The sequence below is a fragment of the Artibeus jamaicensis genome, unplaced genomic scaffold (genome assembly GCF_021234435.1).
Source record: "Artibeus jamaicensis isolate MK-2021 breed Jamaican fruit bat unplaced genomic scaffold, CSHL_Jam_final contig_387, whole genome shotgun sequence".
NCBI lineage: Eukaryota > Metazoa > Chordata > Mammalia > Chiroptera > Phyllostomidae > Artibeus > Artibeus jamaicensis.
Window position 1 is genome coordinate 29272410 of NW_026521812.1, and position 27678 is coordinate 29300087.

The 27678-nt window shown below is 34.9% G+C and overlaps 1 protein-coding gene across 2 annotated transcripts in view; it reads left to right on the forward strand.

The window, feature by feature from the left end:
* The window catches only part of ASCC3 (activating signal cointegrator 1 complex subunit 3), a 301569-nt gene that overhangs the window by 219535 nt on the left and 54356 nt on the right, over positions 1 to 27678 (forward strand). For both annotated transcript variants that reach the window (XM_053664954.1, XM_053664955.1), the window contains exons 35-36: positions 10576 to 10687; positions 10882 to 11016. In XM_053664954.1, the coding sequence (XP_053520929.1) occupies positions 10576 to 10687; positions 10882 to 11016 (247 nt within the window). The remainder of the gene's footprint in view (positions 1 to 10575; positions 10688 to 10881; positions 11017 to 27678) is intronic.

Genomic DNA, 27678 nt, shown 5'->3' on the forward strand with positions numbered 1-27678 from the left:
AGAATGCCCTCCAAAGCCCTTCAATCCAACCAAGCTTTAATAATCTTTAAAAAGCCTGGTCATATATTGACAAATATGCTTCAGTTAATTTCAGGAAGTGGTGGTTCATATCAAGTAATGTGCCAGTTCCTTTAGTAGCCATCTATACATATTTTGAAATACCTGGCTAGGTTAAGACTAAGACTTTCATTAGTATTCTGAAGTAGAAACTTAGGCCTGTGCTGTTGCCATGTGAGTTAATCAGTCCAGAATAGGTACAGCAATAAAAAAAATTTTTTAAGAGCTATGATGCTATTTTTTTAAACTTTTTAAAATTGATTATGCCATTACATTTGTCCTATTTCCCCCCTCCATTCCCCTCTACCCTGCACACCCCTCCCCTACCATCCTCCCCCCTTTAGTTCATGAACACGTGTCTCAAGTTCTTTAGATTCTATATTTCCCCTACTATTCTTGCCCTCCCCCTATCTATTTTCTATTTACTGTCCATGCTACTTATTTTCTGTACCTTCTCCCCCCTTCTCCTTCTCCCACTCCCCTGTTGCTAACCCTCCATGTGATCTTCATTTCTATGGTTCACTCCTGATCTAGCTGTCCTCTTAGTTTGCTTTTTTAGTTTTAGGTGTGGTTGTTAATAACTGTGAGTTTGCTGTCCTTTCACTGTTCATCTTTTTTGTCTTCTTTTTCTTAGATAAGTCCCTTTAACATTTCATATAATAAGGGCTTGGTGATGATGAACTCCTTGAATTTGATCTTATCTGAGAAGCACTTTATCTGTCCTTCTATTCTAAATGAAAACTTTGCTGGATAGAGCAATCTTGGTTGTAGGTCTTTGGTTTTCATGACTTGGAATACTTCTTTCCAGCCCCCTCTAGCCTTTAATGTCTCTTTTGAGAAATCCACTGACAGTCTGATGGGAGCTCCTTTGTAGGTGACTGTCCCTTTATCTCTTGCTGCTTCTAGAATTCTCTCTTTCATTTTAATCTTGGCAAATATAATTATGATGTGCCTTGGTGTGTTCCAGGAAGCTCAGAGAGTCCCAAAGAAGCATGATGGTATTTTTCACAGAAATAGAATAAATAGTCCCAATTTTGTACAGACCCAGAAAAGATCCCAAATAGCCAAAGCACTCGAGAAAGAACAAAGCCGGTGCCATCACACTCCCTGATTTCAAACTATATCGCAAAGCTACAGTAATCCAAACATTGTGGTATTGGCATGAAAACAGATACATAGATCACTAGAACAGAAGAGAACCTGGAATAAACCCACACATATACGTTCAATTAATTGACGACAAAGAAGCCAAGAATATACAATGGTGAAAGGATAGTCTTTTTAATAAATCTAGTGTTGGGAAAACCAGATAGCCACATGCAAAAGAATGAAATGAGACAATTATCTCTTATGCTTTACAGAAAAGCCAACTCAAAATGGGTTAAAGACTTGAATGTAAAATCTGAAACCATAAAACTCCTAGAAGAAAACTTAGTGGGGGTAAGGTGATGAGTTTTTGTATTTGACACCAAAATAAAGTCAACAAAAGTGAAAATAAGCAAGTGAGACTATATCAACCTAAAAAACTGCACAACATAGAAAACCATCAACACAATGAAAAGACAGCCTATCAAATGGGACAAATTATTTCCAAATTATACATTTGATAAGAGGTTAATGCCCAAACTATAAAAAAGAACTTAATAGGAAAAATAAAAATAATATTTTTAAATGGTCTGAGAATCTGAATAGACGATATTCCAAGGGAGACACATGTGGCCAACAGGTACACGAAAGGCGCTCGACATCGGTAATCATCAGGGAAATGCAAATCAAAACATAACAAGGTATTACCTCACAGCCCTTAGAATGGCTCTATCAATAAGACAAAAAATAAAGTGTTGGAAAGGATATGGAGAAAAGGGAACGCCTGCATACCGCTTGTGGGTTGTAAATTTGTGCAGCCAGAAAATTAAAAATAGAACTATAGGATCTATCAATTCCACTTCTGGGTATTTATCCAAAGAAAATGCAATCACTGTCTCAAAAAGATTGCCGCCCCCCCCCCATGTTCATTGTAACAATAGCCAAGATGTGGAAACAACGTGTCTCTATCAGCAGATGAAGGTATAAGATATGGTATGCGTGGGTGTATAAATATATGTGTGTATTATTCAGCCATAAAAAAAAGGAATTCTTGCTATTGCAACATGGGGGTGGGACCTTGAGGGCGTTATGTTAATCGAAATAAGTTAAAGAAAGACATGTAATCTGAGCTCTCTTTATGTGGATTCTAACAAAAAAATAAAATGAACTCAGAGATAATAGAGAACAGACTGGTGGTTGCCAGAGGTGGGGGGTAAGTAGGCAAAATGGGTAAAGGTAGTTAAAGCTATAAACTTCCAATTACAGGATAAGTAAGTTCTGGGATATAATGCACAGCATGATAACTATGGTTAACATTGAATCGTATACTTGAAAATTGCTGAGGGTAGATCTTAAAAGAAAAAATAATTTGTAACTATGTGAGATGATGGCTGTTAACTAGACTATTTGGGGGTAGTCATTTTGCAGTATAAATATATATCACATCATTATGGTATACATCTAAAATTAATACATTATTATATGTCAATTATATTTCAATTGTAAAAAACAAAAACCTATGATTAACAATTACATTAGGTTCTGTCGGAAGTAGTAGCCATGTAAGTAGTGCTTTCTAATCTCAAAAATTAAAAAGTCTCCTTAAAATGATAATGTATAGGCATTTCAAAATCAAATCTATATTCTGTAATTTAGTAAGCATTTATGAGTACCTGCTATGTGCCAGGCACTACTCTAGGCATTTTGAAGATGTATTAATAAAGTAAGAACAGTAATTTCTGCTTCCGTGGCACTCATGTTCTTTTAGAAAAGACAGTGAATTTAAAAGTATGTTAGAATATAGTAAATGCTTTAAAAAAAAAAGAACTAGGTAAGGAAGATTGGAGGGGCCAGAGCGGGGAGGGGGTGGGGGGAATCTGAGTGGGCCGAGTTGAAGGCACCATGGGGAGGGGGGAAGGGGACATGCTGGTCAAAGTGTACAAACTTTGAGTTGTAAGGTAAGTAATTTCGGCAGATGTAATGCACTGCCTGGTGACTGTAGTTAATAATATTGTATTGTTTGTTTGGTTTAAGGTTACTGACATTTGCAAACTTGAAAGAAATGAGGAAGTTGACCACCTAACTATGTAGGCAACATTTTAAGCCAAAGGACAGGAGGTGCTCTAAGGCAGGCATCTCACCAAGGAGTTGTGGCTAGGTAGATAAGTGAGGGGTAGAGAGTAGAGATGAGGTTAGGGATGTGGGGTCAGTGGCAGTGCAAGTCCTATGGGATCTTAGAGACCATTGTAAGGACTTTGACCATCTTCTAGGTGAAATGGGAACTATCGGTAGGGGTTTTGAGCAGAGGATTGGCAGGGTGTTTCTATATCCTAAGACATGTCAGTTACCATCATAAGTGTTACAAATGATTTAAACTTTCCTGTTGAAAGACAGGAATTCTCTAGATTCATTTTCCTAAACCCAGCTAAACAATTTATAGGCAACAGATTAAATCAAAATCATATAGAAGAGTTGAAAGTTAAAGATTGAAAGAAAATATGAATAATAACAGAAAACAATAGCCAAAGAATTAAAATCAGGCAAAATGAAATCCAAGGCATAAAAAGATTTAAAAGGACAAAAATGGTTCATATTTATAATAACCACAATCACTACTATAAAATTATAGTAGTTTATATATTTTTAGATAACTAAAAATTAGCATCAAAACATATAAAGCAACAAGCAATTGAAATCCAAGACATTAACTAAATTACAGTGATGTTGAAGGGTTGTCTGTTTATATTGTGTGTGTGATATGTATATGCAAATATAGGCATATATGCATATAGTCCTATATAAAATACTTACTTATATGTGTAAGTATATGTAGACAAACATATATACATTCATTTGTTCAGATATATAAACACATGTACTGGTGCATCATGAAATATAATATATTCTAAATAGAGTTCTGGAATCAATTTGTATGTTCAATTTTACTCTCTGTTTTCCCTTGAGAAAGCTTTTAAATATTTCTGGGACAAAAAATGTTGTTGTAGTTTCAGCTGTTCCTACAAGCACTTTCATTATTTCTGTCATTATTACTGCTGCATAATCTGAACATAAAAAACATGGTGCTGTAACAAATGACCTCCCAGTACTGACAGTTATAGCAGCAGCATTTCAATACTGATGAAAAATTTCCCATCGAGATCTCTGGCCAGGTTTACATAAACCAAACAGGAAATGGCTGCCACTATTCACATTAAATCCAAACTGTTTGGTGTAACTTTATCTATGTTTTACATTACAGTAAAATCTCTTTTATTCTCAACTAGTGAAATTTTATCCTTTTTAGTTGGAAAAAGACAACTGGAGGTTTTATATGTGATATTCTTGTTTGTCCTTTGATAAGATCTTTTACAGATAATTTTTTAAAGTTGTTTTACTTTTTGATTGTTTAAATGTAATGAACTTTGTAAATTTTTATGATAGGAAGAGGTTTGTTACGACTTTTTCCCAATGGACTGCTAATACAAGTTAGCTTGTCTAGCCCATGTGCTAGATGCTGTCAGTATCAAACTGCCTTTGACTTTCACACCTCTCAGGGGACTAGTAATTGTTGTGTTCAAACAGCCTGTAATTGTGATCCCGCTGGCTTTCTCAGTATGCTTCTGGCTATTAGAATCATTAAACAACTCAGCACCTGTTAACAGCATTGTAAATATTCAACCCTGCTTGTGTGCAGGTTGAGTCCAATATAGAGAAATCTTACAGAGCTCAGCCTCATAAATTAGAGCTTCTGACAAGTCAATTATTGTGAAACTGGGTTTCTCTGTGAAATAAATGAAATAACATGCTGACAAAAAGGTAGGCTGTCTGTTTATGGCAAATAGAAGATAATGACTTGATGATTCGATGCAGTGAGCATGAAAATACTTTGTCTTCTTTATCAGTAATTAAACAGTTGTGTAATATTTCTGTTTAAATAACAAGTAAATTATAAATTTTGTACTGTGGAGAGTACAACATGAAAACAAACCTCTTTATTTAACGGTTGCATGCTTTTTCAAGTTAGTCAAGTGATTACTGAAATTATATGTAATGTTTTAAGCTTAATGCTTATAAATATTTAGGCTAGAAATTTCATGATGACTGACAAGTTCACATGGTATCAGAATATATTATCTCTCAAATATTTTGTTAAGCTAAAAAATAATGTTATGTTTACTTTGTATTATTTAACAGTCTCTTGTGAATTTTATGCCTTTTTAAGATGTAGTGCTATCTTACTTTTATAAGTATTTGAAAATGCTTAAAGTATCCTTAGAATCTCAGTTGAAATATTGACAAAAAGTACTTGGTATGAATCAGCACAGATACATCGTTAACAAATACAGATGCATTTTAGAGTATTTGTGTTTACTGGAGGCATAAGAGATAAGTGGTTTAATTATTGAGATTTTATTATTATATTCTTGAATATAAAGTTTTAACTAGCATTCTCTATATTTAGAAGTTATTACTTTGCATAAATAAATAAATAAATAAAACTATCACTTTTGCCAGAATTTGTGAAGTAAAGAATTTTAGGGATTTCTAAGTTCTAGATTATCCCCAGATATTACCAGGATGAAAGTGTTGATATTCAATAAATTTTATGTAAATTCAATCACTTAAATTAAATTTTGTAATTTTTTTCTTGTGCAAGTCAACGAAAATGTTGGTGAATGCATTCAAAAAGAACTACATATATTAAAAAGAAATACCAATGGAAGTTTTTTAATCATTCTGCTCAAAAAATTTTCAGTTTTTAGCAAGTTAGATTATGGATAACATTTAATTATAATCATCAGATAATAATCATCTCAGAGACATGATTTTACTTGATTTTTTTTGTAATTTATTTTAAACGTTTAAGAAATGTTTATCCTAACTGTATGTTATCTGGATAAAAGCTAGAAATTAGTCAAAAGATATTTCTAGTAGACTTAAATAGACATGACAAGGGATCTTAGACCATCAAAATATATCTTATAAATACATAAAACAGTAAATCAAATCTATATGTAAAAAAGGACCTATAATTTTTAAAGGAAAGTTTCTATTATTAATGGTTTTAAATATTAACTTTGTTATTTGTAAGTGTACCAAACTTGTTTACTAAATCATAAAATGATAATGTTGGCCTTCTAATTATATATATTAGGGAATGGCTTATGGTAATCAGTAGCAAAATCTGTGAGATTCTTTTGTTTTAAAATGGCATAATAAATTTATAGATAAAAATGAAATTTTTAACTTTCTGTTTTTTGTGGCAACATTATTTTCATAAGGTCTTCTGTAACTTTAATTGTATAGCTTCATTCACACTCTGTAAATCACTCTATATATCACTCTATGATAACATTTATTTAGTGTCCTGGACACATTTTCACTAGCCTTTTTAATTTAGAAATAATTTTATTAATTGTTGATATATATTTGTCCAGATAAGTGGAAAAAAAGTGTTGAAAAAGTTATATATAAGCTTAGCAAGCCAAAGACACAGGCCTATCAAGCCAGTAGTGCCCCCCTGTCCATGGGGGATACATTGAAGACCCCCCAACAGATGCCTGAAACCGGACATGAAGTTTAATTTGTAAATTAGGCACAGTGAGACTAACAACAATGATAATAACATAGAACAGTTGTAACAATATACTGTAATAAAAATTATGTGAAAGCGGTCACTCATTTCAGGGGATTTTTAGCTGAAGTCTCTGTATAGGCTCAATGCTTTCTGGCACAACACACTGCCATCAGTTAGAACTCATTTTCTTTTCCTGTCATCCGCCCACAGATTTAGTGCCTTTTTTATCTTAACCTAAGCACTTATCAAGTACTACGGCCGTAACGTGCAGTTTGAGAGGTGTGCTAGCAAAACTAGCATAATTTTTTTTCTTCACAATTTCAAGGGAAATAAATTTATTCTGATCACAGATGTTAGCTACCTCAGCGTATGATTTTTCCCTCTGCTTATTAGGTCAAGCACTTTGACCTTTTCACTTAAAGGGAACGCTTTATAGCTTAGCTTTGGCATATATATGCATTACCAGGATCATTACCCCTGTCCTGTGCTCAGAGGCCACCATTCATTAAAAGGAGAGTTACCTGAGCACAGCACTGCAGTACTCTGACAGTAGATCCAGTAACAACAAGGCCGTTACGTGACTAACATCATACGGGTGGAGCATACAGAGTACATAAAGGGATGGTTCACGTCCCAAGTGGGACTTAGAGGAGTGGGGCAAGATTTCAACATCTACTCAGAACGGTGCACAATTTAAAACTTATGAATTGTTTATTTCTGGAATTTTCCACTTAACGTTTTCGAGTGCAGTTGACCATGGGTAACTAAATCCAAAGTTAAGGACTTATATTGCAGAAAGTTTGTCTGATAAATTTTATTTGCTGAGAAAAAAATGAAAGACAAAATATGTAAATACAATTCAAACAATGTAGAGGTTCAGGGCACCAACCCCTGTGCAGATGAAAATCTGTGTATAACTTTTGACTCCCCAAATACTTTACTAATAGCCTACTGCTGACCGGAAGTCTAACCTCTAACAGAGCAGTTAATTAACACAGATTTTGTGTTATATGTATAATATACTGTATTCTTACAATAAAGTAAGATAGAGAAAAAAGTTAAGAAAATCTTAAGGAAATTACATTTACAGTATGTATTGAAAAAATCCATGTGTAAATGGACCTGTGCAGTTCACATCTGGGTTGGTCGGGGTCAACTATAATTTGGAATGGTTTGGGGGCCTGTCTCCTTTATGGGGCTTTGAATAACCAGAATTATTTTCACCTCTGAAGATTATTCTAACTAAATACTTCTTAGTCATTTTTCAGGATAAAGTATTTTCTAATGGTTTCTGATGCAAATTTTTTACTTTCATATATGCCTGGTTGGATAAAAGTTGGTACATTTTATTTAAGATCATATCAGCACTGGTTTCAATACTTATCTATTTGTTCATTGATAAGTATTGCTTAATTCTGATCTATGACAAGAACTTCTCCAGGAAAGTATGATTTTTCTGACTACCAATTTTTTATAAAAAGCAAAATTCTCAACATACAATTACGATTTACATTATTTTTCCAAATAAATAGCCTGTTATTAAGAGATGAGTACGCTGAGTACACTCAGTACACAGAGTAGCCTTACTCAGTGGATACTCTCATATTTGGTTGTACCTGACCATTTATGCTAACTTCTCTATCATATGAAAATATATTCTGCCATGATTTAAGACCTGCTTTGTATATTTTAAAATAAATTTTTATAGTATTACTATATTTCCCTTTGAAGAAAGGGGAAAATTACCACATTGACAGATTGTGGTTTTCTTTAGGCCTCTCAAATTAAGATCATTAACACTTTTCAAGCTCTGAATATCCCCTTCCCCATCCTGTGCAGATTCAAAACCCTTGTCCTGGGGTTTCAGTGGCAGGTCCTTCTCTGAAGCCACTTTCTACCTATATTCCTTGGTCTGGGTGGAGGCAGGGCATATAAATTCTTCATGCTGACTAGGGTAGGGGTTCACCCAGCAAGAATTAGAGATCTATCATGACTGTGGGGGCAGCCCCTCACCTTTTGGATCTCTTCCCAGACACAGATTTCTAGTGATTTTAGGAATTTGCCAAGAACCTTCAGGAGTTACAGAAAGGAATGTTCAGGTGAATTGCATGTTAGGCTTTTTACTTGGAAATTGTCCAGAGCTGAACCTATGTTCCTTTATATAGGAGCTTGGTTAAAGTGCTTTATTGTTAGCCTGATGATGTCCCTTCTAATCTTTGGAATGACATTTATTCCTTAAGTGTTAGGGGAATAGTACTTGACTAGATTTCCTGAAAGAAGTCATCTACTACCCAAATCGATGGTTTTTTAGTTTGTTTGGTTTTTTTTTTTTTTCAAAATTTTAAAAGATTTTATTTATTTATTTTTAGAGAGAGGGGAAGGGAAGAAGAGAGGGAGAGAAACATCAATATGTGGTTGCTTCTTGCACGCCCCCCACTGGGGACCTTGGGGGCCCTGGCACGTGCCCTGACTGGGAATCAAACCAGTGACCCTTTGGTTCTCAGGCCACCACTCAATCCACTGAGCCACACCAGCCAGAGCAGTTTTTTGAGTTTTGTTAAGTTAGTGAGGATGGGTTCTTATATATAAAAGAGAGAGCTGTATGTTTATATATAATATGCTTCTCACCTTTTTTATATCTAGTACATAAGTTTAGTTTGCTGTAAATGTGTGAACTGAAATAAGGCCAGTCTTAACACTGGAAAATTAGTATTTTTTCCTGTTTTGTGTTGGTGGAGATTTTTTAAATAGTTTTTATTTTTCAATTACAATTCACATATTAATTTCAGGTGTGCAACCCAGTGATTAGATATTTATATAACTTGCGATGTTATCACCCCAATAAAGCAGTACCTATCTAACACTATACAAAGTCATCACAATATTATTGACTATTATCCCTACGATGTACTCTACATGTCCGTGACTATTTTGTAACTACCAATTTCTAGTTCTTCATCCCTTCACCTTTTTAAGCCATTCCCCAAATCCTCTCCCTTCTGGCAAGCCTCAGTGTTACCAGATCTATGAGTCTTTTTCCGTTCTTGTTCATTTCTTTCATTTTTTAGATTCCATGTATAACTGAAATCATATGGCATTTCTCTCTTCACTCAGCACAATACTGTCTAGGTCCATCATGTTGTTGCAGGTGGCAAGATTTCATTCTTTTTCACGGCTGAGTCATACTCCATTGTAGATATGCACCACTTCTTCTTTATCCATTCATCTCTTGACGGACACTCAGGTTGCTTCCATAGCTTGGCTCTTGTAAATAATGCCAAAATGAACATACAGATGTATATGTCTTTTTGACTTAGTGTTTTGGGTTTCTTTGGATAAATACCCAGAAATGGAATAGCTGGGTCCTTATTTGTCTCTTGTTATATATAGCGATTATTTTAAAGTCTACTCTAGTATCAGTATCACCACCCTGCCTTTTTTGTTTTGCTTAGTCTCCATTTTCATGAAATATCTTTTTTCATCACTTTACTTTTAGTCTGTGTTTGTCTTATGATCTGAAGTGAGTCTCTGGCACACAGCATACGTAAGGGTCTTCATTTTGTTGTCCATCCCGCCATCATTCATATATCTTGATTGGAGCGTGGAAAGTTGGTATATTTTTATTGTGGTGCTGAACTTTATCTGCTTATTTTACATATTTTCAATGTATTGTCAGTGTTCACCAGTGTCAACAAACCTTAGTTCAGGTATGCTGATCTATAAAATGGAATGGCTTTCACATCTGCCTTATTTCTTTGAATTGCTATAAATGTAATTGTTTTCTTTTAATTCTGAAAAAAACAATATGAAACTGAAGCAATAGAAAATATCTTGAAACCTTGCTTATTTTCCAGCTACTACAGTTTGAGTGATGTGAGCCATGACTCTGTGAACAAATTTCTGTCTCACCTGATTGAGAAGTCTCTGGTCGAATTGGAACATTCCTATTGTATTGAAATTGGAGAGGTATGACTCAGTCACATACATTTCGATTGAAAAGTTTGCCTAGTTTTTTAACAATAGGGCTTTTGCTTCTAGTTGTGACCAAAAGTTTAACACAATTGTTGCAATAACAACTGCAATATGAAAGATTTAATTTTATAAATGTATGCACTTCTATTGTAATTTTTCTCTGTCACTTTATCTTTCATTTGAAATAGGATAATCGGACCATTGAGCCTCTGACATATGGCCGAATTGCCTCTTATTATTATCTGAAGCACCAAACGGTTAAAATGTTCAAGGAGCGCTTGAAACCTGAATGCAGTACTGAAGAACTGCTTTCAATTCTAAGTGTGAGTTTCATATTGTTATTGCATTGTTTTTAATATAAAGGGATTGTATTTTATATATTCCATACTTTCTCTTAATTTTAGTCTTAAATTGTTGCCATCCAGCTCCTCTTGAAATTTGGCAGAAACTATTTATGAAGTCCTTTCATCTGTCAAACAAGATCACTAAAGCAACATATCTGAACCAAGTTCCCTATGGATAAAGCGGCCATGTAATTTATCATCCAAACTTGGGTCTCCTGAGAATGGAATGGGGCCCTATTAATATTTAAGCCAGGATAATAGGTATAAACTGGGCTATCCTCAGCAGCTAGGCGGTCACCCTAGCTTCAATATAATAATCTCTCTGTATTATCATCGAAAGCCCTTCTTATTACTTCTTTAGGGTAATTCTCCTTGAACCGTGGTGTTACTGAAATTTCTTTACATAAGGATCCACATGATTAAGTTCTCTTAGAATGAATACCAGAAAAGCTGTTTAACTCCTCGCTTCCCCCTCTTCTAAAAAAACTGAAGTTAAAGTTACTATTAGAAGAAACTTTTTCATCTTCCTTTCTTCATATTATATATGCCTCATTTATTTATTTTTATCTTTGTTGAGGTTAAGTGTAATAATTTCCATATAACTTTATTAGCACATATGTTTTTGCACCCACGTTTTTGGCCCAAACTTTCAGGAAAAAAAACTTTCATTTTTAATTTTAAATTCAATTTTGTATTTATTTATATTCAGATTTTTTTGTATTATAAAGGAATTTTAGCATTTATTTTGAATATACTATGGTATAACAAATTTTATGTAATAAATAATCACAAAACATGAGAACAGATACAAGATACAAGAAATGTTATGTACTGGTAACAAATTAGCACCACCCATATATAATGCACATCCTTATTTTTTTTCTTCAAAAATTTGAGCAAAAAAGTGCACAGTATACACAGCAAAATATAGTATGTTACAAGCAAATACTATATATTATTTTACCCCTAAGGTGTGTTGGTGCTTTTTAAAAAAGTTTAGGACCACTGGATTAGTCTTTCTGGAACTTCTCTTATTAATTCACTGATTGTGAGGTGGTTTACTTATTTATTAGTGTTTTTGTGCCTCTCCTATTGCTTTATCTTTCTTAATAGGCTTTAACACCCCATCAACAGTTTTTCACTTTTTCATTGTTGTCCCTTTGAGAAGTTAGTGCATAAATTTTGTGCAACATCAGGCTACATATAGCTGTAGTGAGTCCAAAAATATTTATTAATGAACTGATGAATGGAATGGAATGGATTAATCAATTTTCTGTTGTTTGCTCTATAGAAAAGAATAGAGGATTAAAGTAGAGGCAGCTATTGAAAAATGGGGTTTTTGTGTAAAACTAAAAATTCATTTCTGAAGTAAGAATGTTAAAAAACATGAATTTTTTAGATCCCTAAGAATGAGGCAGCATTATTTATAATTTTCCAGTCAGAGATTCTTAAAAATAGGATTTATCTGAGATAAAGACAATAAAATAATGGTTACTCAGTTTGGGAAAGCATCTTAAATTAATATCTGTGAGATTTAAGAGTACAAATTTCTTTCATACTTACCTACTTTGATATATTTATTTAATCCAATATTTAAAAGTATTTGTCTACCTTGGGAACTCATATATTATAGCTAACACCTTTAAGTACTTTTCACATGCCAGGCGCTATTCTAGCAATTTTTCACTGTCTGGGTTCTTAACCACTGTCCTATGCTGCCTCTTATGCCACACACATACACACATACACACACACACACAATGAGGGAGAGAGGGTGCTGAAGTGGAAGGTACAAAGTATGTCATGTTAAGACTGAGTGCACATTGTTTGTAAAAGAGGTTGGTAAAACCATATGCCCATTACATTCTGTGCTCCCCTCAACCCCACTAAAATAGTCAAAAAATGTATACAAAGGCAATTAAATCTTTATTTTCTTCAGTCTTCTCAGTGAAAAGGCATCGATCAGAACAAGAGATCTGTCCACATCTTTTCAATGGCCTATTTCTTTCCAACATTACACTGCCTAAAACCAGTTAGCTGATCTCACAGTATATTTTTATTAAAATTAAGTCAACTCTTTTGTGAATAATTAAAACAAATCGTCTGCAAATATATGTAAGATAAACTCAATAGTATATTTATACAAGTAACGTTCACTGGTACCCCTTTATAATTTCACAGTAACAGTGATACAGTCTCTCTATCCTGTGGTGTGTAGTCCAAGAAACTTGGAACTTCTTATAGTGTCTGAGCCTGTAATGTCTTAGAATTGTTTGAATGAGGATACTGGGGCGTGGAACTGTGGACTCCCATGGACAATGAGGTCTACAGGTGCCACTGTTTTGTTCATTTCCTGTCTAGGAATTCATCTTTGTTTAAAAGAGAACATACGAGTACTAACAGAGAAACATTAAATAATAAAGTAAGATCGTATTTGAAGTACCCTGGCTGGTGTAGCTCAGTGGATTGAGCTCGGGCCTACGAACTAAGGGATCGTGGTTCGATTCTCAGTCAGGGCACATGCCTGGGTTGCAGGCCAGTTCCCAGCAGGGGACACAGGAGAGGCAACCATACATTGATATTTCTCTCCCTCTCTCCTTCCCTACCTCTCTAAGGATAAATGAATAAAATCTTTGAAAAAAATAATAAAATAAATTTTTAAAAAAGATTATATTTAAAGTCATTACAGTGCAACTTCTGAAATCATTTTTTCAGTGAGAAGGTTTTACATGGTTTCCGTGTCCACACCCAGGATCCCTAAGTGGGTCACAGCACCTCATTGTCTCCTCTACTGTCATCTCCAAAAATGCACACTAGTGTCCTTGTGGTTTTGACACTAGGAGGAGGAAGTGGAGAAGACAGGGACTTGGAGAACAGGATGATAAGCACAACACAGAGCAAAGAAAAGCAGCGGGGGTGGCATTAGCGTCCCAGAGGCCTCCTTCCATTCCCTCGGTCTCGTTTTATGATGCTTAATTATGTCACATTACGTTTTTGAACAATTCAGTATTATAACTTACCCACTTCAGTGTCTCCTTTTACTAAAGATACAACATTGATGCATCTAAAGTCATTTTAAAACTTCTTTTAAATTATTAATTAAGAGGCACTTTAAGTTTTCTGAGAAGATCACAATGGAAAAGCTTCTATTTTCTTGGGTATTGCTTTGAACTTACTGTAACATTTTTAACAATCTGATGTTCTCACTATTTCTTAGGATACATATTTAACTTCTGAGTTTTGTGCAGAAGTTATATCAGTGACAGTGTAGAAATTATGGTGTTTAAGATTTTGTTAGGTGTTGCAGTGTGATTGTTGTTGGCAGAGAAAAATAATCGAGACCATAACCATAGAATGGAAAAAAGAGTATTAGAACATTGAGTTGCACTTCTAACAAACATTTAAATATACATGAGCCTGTTATTTCTCTTCAATTGACATTAAAACATAGTTTCAAATGATCTCTAGGTTCTATATATTTGTAACTGATAATTACTATGTTTTTTAGACATGTCTTTAGAGAAGATATATGCACATATTTAGAATTTTGTACTTCGCCATAGAATTGTTTTTCCTTTATTTAAATGAATTTGATTTTATCTGGTCATTTTGTATATTGCTATCAACTTTTCTAAAATAAGAATTAGAATTTTTTGAGTAGGACTATAGTTTTATTGCCATATTAATACTTACCAGAAAAGATACTTTCTTTCAAAAATAAGAGGAAATATTTAATCAGATCATTTATTTCATGGTATGCTTCCTTTCACGGTGTTTTTGAAGCTGTAGACTGCCCTCTCACACTGGGTTCATAGCAGAAGGTTGTCAGGTTTGATTAAAAATTTCATACATTAGCCCTGGCTGGTATAGCTCAGTAGATTGAGTGCGGGCCTGCGAACCAGAGGATTGCAGTTCGATTCCCAGTCAGGGCACATGCCTGGGTTGCAGGCCAGTTCCCAGCAGGGGACTCATGAGAGGCAACCATACATTAATATTTCTGTCCCTCTCTCCTTCCCTTCCCCTCTAAAGATAAATAAATAAAATCTTTAAAAATTGTTTCATACATTAGTTACATTTATACCCTATCTTCTGAATTCTACCCTGTTTGTTCTTCTATCATTTGGATGGTTGGGATTGGCCTTGAAGGTTGCAGAATTATATTGATAATATCACCCTTTTAACCAAAGGATGGAGACAACAGGAAATTTCTGAGTTTAAAGATGAAAACTAACCTCCTCCAAATAGTAGTGAGCCTGTGCTAAATGAAATTCTTAGTATCTCAAGCAGATAGAGAAACATGTATAAATTAGATGTTTTATTCTCAATGTTATTCTACATTTGTCTATATTAAATTTTATCAGTTACATTTCTACTCACACATAATTATTGATTTACTCAAAAAAATACTTATTTTGAGCCTGTAATGTATGAGGCTCTTGTCCCTGTCTAGGGTCCAGAGATAAGAGATAGAATAGAGAACATTATTGGCAAACTCTGTGTGTGTGTGTGTGTGTGTGTGTGTGTGTGTACACAGATAAACTATGGGCCATGGTAATAAACTATAAAACACACTCGGGTGTTGTTACTAACAGAAACAGAGGTCACCAACTCAGTCTGATGCTCTGAGAATGACAGCAGAATATTGCCCAGCATCAGAAACAGTCTCTGAAATAAAACAGATAATGGTGTTCTGTCCTTCATATTAATTTTCCCTATGCAGGAGATTTGCTGTATACGAATCTCCTGGCCCCACATCAAAGAACATCATAGAGACGTTTGAGTGAGTCCAACTGAGCTACTCAAATGATAGAAGATATGTGGACAGGGCATTTCAGTCTGGAAAGGCAAAGACTTTGAGTTGATGAAACTGAAATTCCAGTCATGGGTTGTAGTAGGGGAGGCCCTCTTTAGATCTTGAACAGAGTAACTTTTTCAATTAGTAGAAAGTTCCATCTGATCCTGCAAGTAATAAACTCAGAGAATTTATTACTTCAATTGATGGATATAATATAGGCCAAAAATATATAGATTCGAAAAGGGCTGGAATGAATTTATTAATGATAAAACTACTAAAGAACTGAAAAGGAGATGGAATTGTGCCTGTCATGTTTGGTGTGATGGATGATGACCATTCCATTACAGATCAGGGAAGGCAAGGACAATGACTAGAACTTTGTGGCATGTTTCTTTTCTCTCTTGGCCCACTAGATACTTGGAATATTTTTATCCATCAGAATATTGGCGGGGGGGGGGGTTCCTTTCTTTAGACGGAACAGCTGTTATACTTACGTGTGCTTATTCCTGTTGATTATTACTCTGTTATACAGGGTGTGGCAAAAGTAGGTTTAAGTCATTTGTATGAAAAACAATACAATAATTAATAAATAATAATACAAGAATAAACGTTCACATACAACTTTAAACCTACTTTTGCTCCACCCTGTATATAAGTCTTTATTTCAGTCAACACGGAAAAAGAAAATGCACTTCCACTGATGTCTATTTTTTAGTAACACCTCTTTTAACACCTTTCTTTTGCTTTCTCTTCCTCCCAAGAAATTGAACTCTTTCTGGATACATTTTGAGATGCCATTGCTTTTAAATGATAGTAAAATGCTGTGTTCTGGGTGTAAGGCCAAAAACTATATTGAGACTCTCTGTCTTCACTAATGTTATTCTATAATAATAACCCATATATTTAAATCTTGTCTTTCCCGTATATCCATTAAATAATAATAACCACTGCCTTTTATTGAGCACCTACTACAAAGATATTTTAATACACATTATTTATAACAGCCTTTGATGGTAAATGTTAATATACAGAAGATAAAATTCAATTTTAATGAGATTAATTAAGTTTTCCAGGTTCTATAGAAAGTAGCTCTTTAGAACTCTTCTCCAAACCTTCCTTCCTCTCCTAGACATAATTAATTCCTTTCCTATCATTTAATTCCAACTGCAAAAAAAAGAAATTTAAGAATAGAAATGTAAGGTATATACTTTTAAAACATCAGTCAAAAACAGTTATTTTAAAATTATGTCTGACCTTGTAACTAATAATTATAGGTATTAAGTGCAGACATTAATTACTGGCAAAATGATTATTTCAATAATCCTTATTGAAAACATATATTTTAAGTTTTAAACTATATAGTGCTATTTGGAAAGGTTAGGTATTTTATAAGAATGCTTGCTGAGTTTTTTTAAGACCATGAATTAATAAGCTTTATAATTAAGGCATCTGCTTCACACTTCTATTTTTAACCAGTGACATTACATCTGTCTTGCTCCATTAATGCCCTTCTCCTACTTATGGAAGCATTTAGCAGTTTTGGCAACAGGGATTACATGGCATAGAGTAAGTAGTCTAATTAGATGTAAGTGAAAATCCCAAGGGAAAGGGACATTTAAAAAGTAATTTGAAGAATCTCTTAATGATGTTGGCCCTGCAAGCGCAGGTCCAGAGGAGAAAGTGCCTGTCGTCATGGCGAACAGCGGCCGCGATCTGCTGTGCTCAGTACACAGCAACAGAAATGAAAAGATTACGAAGTTAGAGAAAATTTACTTGAATACATCTTTCAGAAGATGCTTGCTATCATATTAAGAGCTTAGAAATAAAGCAAAACATGTCCCAAATATATTCTGTCTCTATAATTTTCCAAAAATATTCTTAAAGACATACACAGTTATTATGGTTCTCTCATGACTACACAGAAATAGGACATTACATATCTAATGTCCAACTTGAAAAATTACAAAAATGTTACTTTTCCACAAAGTCTTGGATATCAGTGGAAAGATTGAGTTTTGTGTGTTAATAATATAAAACAGCCATTCCAAATTTAGAAAAGGACCAGAGTAATACGATTTTTACATATCAGTAAATTTTTTAATTTGGTACTTTTCTATAGTGCTTTCTGTAGAAGCATACTGATTCTTTGCTCTGCCCACATATAGAACATTTTTCAATAATATAACATTTTCACTGCTTGAATTTTGTTCTGTTTGGAGCACAGCTACAAAATTTTTTATAGAAAAATGCAAATGTATCTTTCTTAAAACATGTAATTGGAAAAAATAAGCAAGAATTTTTTTAAAAGAAAGAGAAATTTAAAATGAAGAAAATAAAAAGGACAAGAAGATATGAATAGTATTGGTAGGGGACCCAGCATGTTAAATTAAAGAGTTCATTAAAGGAAAAATGAAAGGAAGGAAAGGTTAACTGAGTAACAGTGAACACCACCAACCTCATGGCCTTGCATTTCCAAATAACCTCCTGACAATTGCAAGATCCCATCTGCCGCTCTCCATCTTCCTACTGGGGAAACCTGATGGGCTGTCTTCCAGGGGGTGCGAGAAGGCTCCCCTCACCCTCAGGCTGGGGAGCTGCCTGGCATCTTTGGAGAGGCACAGATGGTAAAATGCCTTGAAAAAAAGTACCTATTTCTCTCGATCTCTTTCCCTTGAGACCTTCTCTATTCTTCTTTCTTTCTTAGCTTCCTTCTAGCTTTCTGCACTTTTATAAGCTTTCCACATTACAAAGTGAAATATTCTTTGTTGCTGAAAGTCCCAGATATGTCTTGTTGTGATTCAGTAGATTGCTCTAAAGATTTCAAGGTGATTGTGTTCTCATGAGTGTAAAATATGGCATCTGAAATTTGTCCTGTTATAAATTCTCAATTTTTTGAAATTACCTTTGGCTTCATAAACTGTCCCACAGAATAACAACTGTCAATTACTAGTATTCTAAAGGTTGGCAGTTAAATAAGGTTGTTAATTGAGAAATGAGTTTAGATACCAGGGTGTGAATAGCCTTAATATTTCTGTCATTGTCACCTAGTTTAACTTGCTCATTTTTTCAAATAACAAAGACCAAGTATTATCCAAGATGACACAATCAGTATGGGAAAATAGTATAAAAAACTCAGCTCCCAACAGGGAAAGGGCAAAAATCAAATAAGAATTCATACCATACTAGCCACCTTTTAAATGCCCTTCTCTTTTTTTCCCCTTTGCTGATTTGTACTTTTCTTTTTCCTCTTCCTTGCTTCTTATTTTGCCCTTTTATTTAAACTTAGTAAGATTCATAGGAAGGGTACACCATTAACCTTCTCAGCCTGAGCTATGTATAAAAAATACTTGGGCTTGTTAACATTTATTAAGATTTCCTAAGTGTTCTATCCAATATTCAGTGTACTTACGGGAATACTGAAGAAATAGAAGACAGACCCATATCTTTTAAAGGAGATTTGTGTTAGAGCCCAAAGAGCATCATAAAAATAGAGGAAGAGGCTTGTGCTGAATATGTCTGTCTCATCTGCTTTTACTGATTATTACAGCTTCACCTGTGCATGGGAAGTGTTTACTCACATTTACGGCCTTCCAGGCTTAAGAGTTGCTGACGTTGTTCTCTCCAAAAGTCAGCGTTTCCAGCCCTGCCTGTGGGCAGGAGTGGACCACCACACACCTGAGAGTCATATAAGAGCAATTACAGAGTGCGACTTCATTTTGGCACTTTTAAATTGTAAATATAATCTTGAAAGGTTTTGTATGAATTGAGTTATATTTATAAAATCCCAGGGTACTTGGCTTTTCAGGGAACCCTATCGTGAATCATTGGGCAAAGAAAATCATTATTAGTTTGGTTTTGAAAATAATTTATTATCATAATTATTTATAATTGTCAGTACTCATACAATCACATTGTGAAAGTAAAAATTTAATGAAAATAACATTGAAGATTTGCTTGCTAGGCATAAACTCTCCTAAATCCTAGCTATTTGTCACTTCATTCTGCTTTGAGTAAACAGAATAGTTTACACTTAAAAAAAATAAGTGAACAATGAATGGAAACTTTAACATTGGATAAAACCTATATTTTACAATCTAACTTTCTTTTGCTAGAAATTGGTTTCTGCTCAAAATGTCTCTAATTTCATCTCGATGAAGTTTGAGTTCTCTAAAATCATCATTAGGGTCACATCACTCCAGCAGGTGGAGCAGTTCAGAAATCAGCGCTATTTGCTTTCTCAGTTAATATTGGTGGCCAGAAATGCTCCAAAAGGTTCCAGGTTCCTGTCCTGATACTTCCCAGCACAAAGAATGCCATCATACTGTTTAAATACATAGACCACCTTGCCTTTTATGGTCACAAAGCAGTCAAGGAGAAAAATAACTGATCCTTCTCAGTACTTAAAGCCTACTGCATGTCTATGGGTTTCAGTTCTGTGGAACAGAGCAAAAGAAAGAGTAAACATCCTAAATGTCCTTTCTAACCCCCAAGTAGTAGAAGCAGAGCCCTACAGTACTACATTATTTTGGAAATATTTCATTTCAAAAAGAAAAATAATCGTAGAAATACTCTTTGGTGCTGAGGGACATACAACTTTTTAGGTTAACTATCATTCCATTAGGTTAACTTTCTCTTTATGTATAATGTATAAAAACACAATAAAATCACAATCTTATTGGACAGAACAGTCCTTTGCTCATTTATAGTACTCAGTAAATGTTAGCTATTATTATTTAATAATAGTTATTATTGAGCGCATTCTATGTTCCAGGCATGGAATATAACAGCAAACTAGGCTGCTAAAATTCCAGTACTTGTGGACCTTATACTTATAGTGGGGCTCATAAACAAGCAAGTAAACAAGTAAACATTTTACATAATTTCAAGTGTAAAAAGGATATGATATTTTTAATAAGACAATTTATATAAATATCTAGCCACTATGTTGTATACCTGAATGTAATATTAGATTAAATGTCAACTGTAACTGAAAAGTTTTTTTTTTTAATTGGAAAAAATAAAACAAGAGTGTGAAGGTAACCAGAGGAGGCTGTATATTTCCAAAAAAATCACTGAGTGACTTAACTGAGCAAGCCTTGGGGAAGAATTTGTAGGCAGAGGGAGTAACATGCAAATAGGCCGTGGGGCAGGAGCCACTTATCAGGTTGAGGAACAGCACAAAAGCCAGTGTGTCGAGAGTGGAATAAGCACTGGGAGACCATGGTAGACAGTGGCTGAGTCACCTACAGCCTTACTGAGGAGTATGGATTTTATCCTAAGTCTCAGAAAAGTCTTTGGAGGGATTTCAATAAAAAGGGTGATGTGATATTTTTTATTCTGCAAAGACTGCTCTGGCTCCTTCATAGACAAATAATTATTGCAGAAAGTACAGATGAGGGAAAATGGCTTAGATAGACTGGTCAGAAATTAAAATGATGACTAATAGTTGGACTCAGGATGTGTTGAAGATAGTTAGGAGTCAACAGAGGAAATAAAGATGTCTGGGCTTTTGGCCTGAAGAACTCAGTGAGAGGTGAAGTCTGGGTAAAGAGCAGGCTCTGGTGACAAGCAAATGGATGGTGCTTAGAATTTCAGTCATGAAGTTGGTTGAGATCATCTGGGCAGTGAGTATTGACAAGAGATCTGAAGGTTGAGGTCTGGGCACTCTAGAATGTTGAGGGTAGGAGAGAAGGAGTGGAATGTGGACCAGCAAAGAATACCTAGAATGAGGACCTGTATGTGAGAAGGAAACCCTTCAGGATAATGCAGTGTCCTGAAACCGTAGAGGGGGAAAGTATCTCAGGAAGAGGATGGTGATTAACTTAGTAAAAGACTATTGGTAGGGACTGGAGGAGAGCTGACATTAATCATTTGACTTGCTGGAGATTCTAAAGGTCTTTAAGGTGTCATTTGAGTAGAGTGATAGGAAACAAAAAAGCCTTATTTGAGAGGACTCAACAGGGAATGAGTTTTAAGAAAACAGAGACAGCAAATATAGCTAATTCTTAAATGGAGCTGGCGAGGGGGGAATAATAGATATCAATTTCTTTTTTTTAAGATGTTATAGCAGGTTTGTATGCTTATAGAAATGATCTTATAGAGAGGGAAATAGTACTGTTGTAGAGCAAAGTTCTTAAGAAAATGAAATAGGAATCATGTAAATTGAGAAGGAGAAGGCTTCTGGCCTTTGGTAGAAGCAGAGACAGTTTCCATTTTAACAGGAAAAGACAGCACTGCAATGTAGATGCAAGGACGTTGGGGTGGTAGGGTAATGAAGAAATCCACTTTCGTTTGCTTTAATTTTTCTCATTAACTAAGAAGCAAAGTCATGAGTTAGTTGAAACTGAGGAGGTGGGGAAAGACCAGTAAATGTGGGCAAAGACCCCTGATAGACCGACGCAGATACGGTGTGGTGGAATGGGTATGGTGTTTGCGTTTTGGAAACATGGGTTCAAATCGCACCTTGTCCTTTTACTTTCTTTATGTAAGTGGCAAGTCATTTACTCTCTCTATCATCACAGTGTGAAGATCTAGTAAGGTAGAAGATAAGCATTCAAACATATCCAACCTTGATCCGGTTTGGTTTTTGTTTTGTGTTGTTTTAGTTTAGGTTTATTATTTATGTTTTGCATTCAAGACTGTCATACTCTAGACCAGCGATTTTCAACCTTTTTCATCTCATGGCACACATAAACTAACTACTAAAATTCTTTAGCACACCAAAAATGAATTTTTTGCTAACAAAGCAAAATAGATATCATTTTTATTGATTCACAAAAAATAGTAATAATAGAATTGCCCACCCTTTGCTCCAGAGTGACTTTTTTAAAAAATCAGGTACCAATCTTACACTTATATAGAAGCATTTCTGGTACCAAGAATTGACCAGACTCCACTTTATTATGCAATGTGAACAATAGGATATAACTCATATATTATAAGACCTATATGTTTATGGTTCTTATGGCTATTATTGTATTATTATTTTTTCAGGTGACAATCTAAGGGAAAGGAGGTCAGTGTCCCTGACTAGTCAGGTATTGCATGGTTTAAAAATTCTTGCAGCACACCCATTGCACATTGGTGCTCTAGACACCTTTACATTTTGGTGGGGTCCAGAACACTTAGTCTCTATCAGAAGTGCCAGCCTTGCTGATCTCACTAATAAACTTTTTATTTCATTATTAGTATTTGGAGGAATAAAGAAAAGTACAGCATCTTGCTTCCCTTTTGACACCAAGTACAGCTTTCCCCTTATGCTAGTACGTATCCTTTGGTGAGTTTTATTTTTGCTTTAACAAAAAAAACAGAAAAAGAACATATGGGAACTTCATTTGAGAGATCTTGGTTTCCTTGATCACAGTGTCATTTTCTGAGTTTTCTTTCATAGGTTGTTTTGCCCCTACTCCCTTGTTCTCTCTTTCTTTCTCCTTGAGTTAATATTTTACTAGAGGCCATGGCTCTGGGTTTTAGCATACCGTGGGGGAGTGGCAAAGTCTATAAAAGTCATGATTCCCCACTGCCACATCATCATACCTCCAAATAAAAAAGCTCTGGGAGTCCTTAATGAGACATTGCCCTGGCTTCCAGACCAAAGTCTATGCTCCTAAGAGTGCTCATCTATTTATAGTTACTCAAAACCACTTAGTGATTAGAAGAAATCATAAAGTAATTATGATTCGTAATAGTGATTATGTCTGGGTGATTACTCTTTCACTAAGATGCTTTGCAAATGGATTAGCACTTCTTTGAATTAGGAACTTGGACTTGAAATCTATGAGGAATCGTATTAGTAAGAAAAAAAATGTTCTTTCTTTTGGAACTATACAGAAAACTGTAAAACAGCTGGGAAGACATTGGGAACCTGGCTGAGAGAAAAACCAGGCAAATCAAATTGTCCGTTTTATTAGGCATATATTTACCCGAAAAATTTCTCTTCATTCAGTTGCAGTTAAAGCTCTGGTCAACTCAATCTGGTTCATTAGTAATGCCAATATAGTTGGGCTGTGGTATTTAGTAGTTTCTTTTCCTGAATAATTAGGCAAATACCACATTATTTAATATAATACCTAGTGGGGTGGGGGGGCATATTTAAAGTCTAGGCTTTTGTAAAATATACGCTTTCAAAAATCACCATTTTAAAAAAATAGACAAAGCATTACTTCATTAAATTTCTAATGAAGTAAAGTTTATTCTGTTTCTTATTCTGTACTTTTCTGATCTCTTTCTTCTACTGCAATTTCTTCTTTGCCTCCCTTGTTACACGTTTTCTTGCTTGTCCTTCATTTTCTCTTATTTGGAAACTTAATCTCTTCTACACATATTACTATTCTGCAGATGTTCTTAAACACATCTTCACGAGACCAACACGTATTTATTTAGTGCCTGTGTTAGGTGCAAAAGTATTAATAATTAAGGTATGGTCCCTGCCTTCAAGAAGGAAAAGACCTATGTCTAAAAAGCAGTTATAGTTTGATATAGCTTGATATTAACTATTTTGAAAGTGTAAGTTGTACCAGCATGCTTAGAGTATGCTGAAAGTCTAGTTATTAAGAACATGGGCTGTGGAGTCACACACACATGACTCCATCACTTCCTAACTGTATGACCTTGGGTAAGTCGCTTAGTTTCTCTGAGCTCCATGCTCCTGCATAAAAGAGGGGAAGATTAAATAATATAATGTGTGTCAAGCCTCAATACGTTGCCTACCATGTTATAGTCATTCATATCTGTTATTGCTAGTTTTCATTAATTGTAATTTAATATTAAAATAGTTTCTAATAGTGGATTTTATAAAACTTATCAATGTAGAACAAATATTATTATCTGCTTCTATTAATAAAATCTCACGAATTAAATTTGGGTTCCTTAGCATGCCACATGAGATTTTGTGAGTCCAGCTGCAGTATAATTTGAAGTGAGAGTAGCCTCCGTCTGGCACTGCATGGAGCTAGTGCTGTTCGGTGCCAGGAATGCCCCCTTCCCCGCCCCCGAGGACAGCGGTCACACGCTGGTGAGACACATCTCATTTAACTGTGAAGCACTAACCAATAAAAAGAAAACATCATAAAATTGTTCATTAAAGGGTAGTTTATTCTACACATATTGTTGGGTAAATTGTATGATGTTTAGGAAAAATACTAAAATTAGATTCTAATTTCATAGCATAAAGTAGAACAAATTTCAGTCAGATTACAATTTAAAACCAAGAATAATGTCAAAATTTTAAAATAGGGGAGAGGAGGGAACACAAAAAGCATAAAGGAATTTAAGAAATTAGAAACGGACATGGATTTGCCTACATAAAAATATAATATATATATGCATATCTCTATAAAATTATAATATATATGCATGTCTCTATAAAATTTCAGAAGCATTATTTGTTAATATTATAATAGTCAAAAGGGGAATGTATTTTAATTTTTTAATCAGTAAATTAAAAAAACAACCACCACTGTGACTCCGTGGATAAAGTGAAAATATGGCATTAAATAACAACTTACAAACTTCCAGCCAAAATGGAGGTGCAGGCTCACCTCCTCGCACAACCACAGCAAAAATTACAACGAGACTACAAAATTACTATCACCCAGAATTATCAGAAAATCGAGCTGTATGAAAGTTCAACAACCGAAGAATTAAAGAACCCACATTCATCCAGATGGACCACACTACTGAGACCGGACGTCAAAGCAGCTCTACCTAATACACAGAAAAAAGCACAGGGAGGCTGCCAAAATGAGGAGACAAAGAAATATGGCCTAAATGAAAGAATGGAATAAAGTTCCAGGAAAAGACTGGAGATAAGCAATCTGTCAAATGCAAAATTCAAAGCACTGGTTATTAGGATGCCCAAGGAACTCATTGGGTACTTCAACAGCATAAAAAAGACCCAAACAGAAATGAAGGTTACACTAGTTGAAATAGAGAAAAATTTATAATGGACCAACAGTGGAGGGGATGAAGCTGAGAATCAAATGAATGATTTGGAACATAAGAAAGAAAAAAAACATTCCATCAGAACAACAAAAAGTAAAACGAATCCAGAAAATCAAGGATAGGCTAAGTAATTTTTGGTATATCTTCAAAAGTACCAACATTTGAATCATAGAGATGCCAGAAGAACAGAAAGAGGAAGAAATTGAAAATTTATTTGAAACAATGGTGAAAGAAGACTTTCCATAATTCGGTGAAAGAAATGGACATAGACGTCCAGGAAGCACAGAGAGTCCCAAAAAAGTTGAACTCAAAGAGGACCACACCAAGACACATCATAATTAAATTGCCAAAGGTTAAAGATAAAGAGAGAATCTTAAAAGCAGCAAGACAGCCCTGGCTGGTGTGGCTCAGTGGATTTAATGCCAGCCTGCAAACCAAAGGGTCGCTGGTTTGATTGCCAGTCTAAGGTATATGCCTGGGTTGTGGGCCATTCCCCAGTGGAGGGGGTTCAAGAGGCAACCACACATTGATGTTTCTCTCCCTCCCTCCTCCTTTCTAAAAATAAATAAATAAAAATCTTTAAAAATAAAAAACAACAAAAGAAAAGCTAGTTGCCTATAAAGAGTTCCCGTAAGACTGTCTGTCAGCTGATTTCTCAAAAGAGACTTTGCAGGCAAGAACAGACTGGCAGGAAGTGTTCAAAGTGATAAAAGGCAAAGACCTTACAACTTAGATTACTCTATCCAGGAAGGCTATCATTTAAAATTGAAGGGCAGATAAAGTGCTTCCCAGACAAGGTAAAGCTAAAAGAGTTTATCATCACCATGCTATTAGTATATAAAATGTTCAAGGGAGTTACTTAAGAAAAAGAAGATCAAAACTATGAACATTAAAATGGCAATAAGTTCACAACTATCAACAATTAAATCTAAAAAAACAAACTAAGCATTGGTGTTTGGGGACTCTTAGGGTATAATCCCAACAGGGTATTGCTGGATCAAAAGGCAGTTCCATTTTTAGTTTTCTGAGGAAATTCCATACTGTTTTCCACAGTGGCTGAACCAGTCTGCATTCCCACCAACAGTGCACTAGGGTTCCCTTTTCTCCACAACCTCTCTGCACTTATTGTTTGTTGATTTGTTTATGGTGGTCATTCTGACAGTTGTGAAGTGGTATCCCGTGGTTTTAATTTGCATGTCTCTGATGGCTAATGATGCTGAGCATCCTTTCACATGTCTCTGGACTCTATGTCCTCTTTGGAAAAGTGTCTGTTCAAGTCCCTTGCCCATTTTTTAATTGAATTGTTTGTCTTGCTGGAATGGAATCATGTGAGCTCTTTATATATTTTGGAGATCAAACCCTTGTCTGAGTTATCAGTGGCAAATATATTTTCCCATATGTTTGGTTCCCTTTTCATTTTACTGCTGTTTTCTACCCAACAGCATAGATAGAACTGGAGAGCATTATGCTAAGTGAAATAAGTCAGACAGTGAAAGACAAGTACCATATGATCTCACCTAGAAGTGGAACTAATCAACAAAACAAGCAAGCAAAATAAAACCAGAGACATTGAAATGAATAACAAACTGACAGTAACCAGAGGTGGGGGAGGGGTAATGGCAGAAAATAGGGAAGGTCCATCAAGGAACATATATAAGGGACACATAGACAAAACCAAAGGGAGTAGGTTCGAGGGTGGGAGGTGGGGATAAGGGGGACTGGGGACTGTGGTGGGGTGAAAATGGAGACAATTGTACTTGAACAGTAAAAAATGAAATGAAATGAAATGAAGAAATTAAATGAAAATTCTAAATCCACCCCCCACCAAAAAAAAAAAAAAAAAAACCTAAGCAAAGAAGCAGAACCGGAACAGAACCATAGATATGGAAATCATTCAGAGGGTT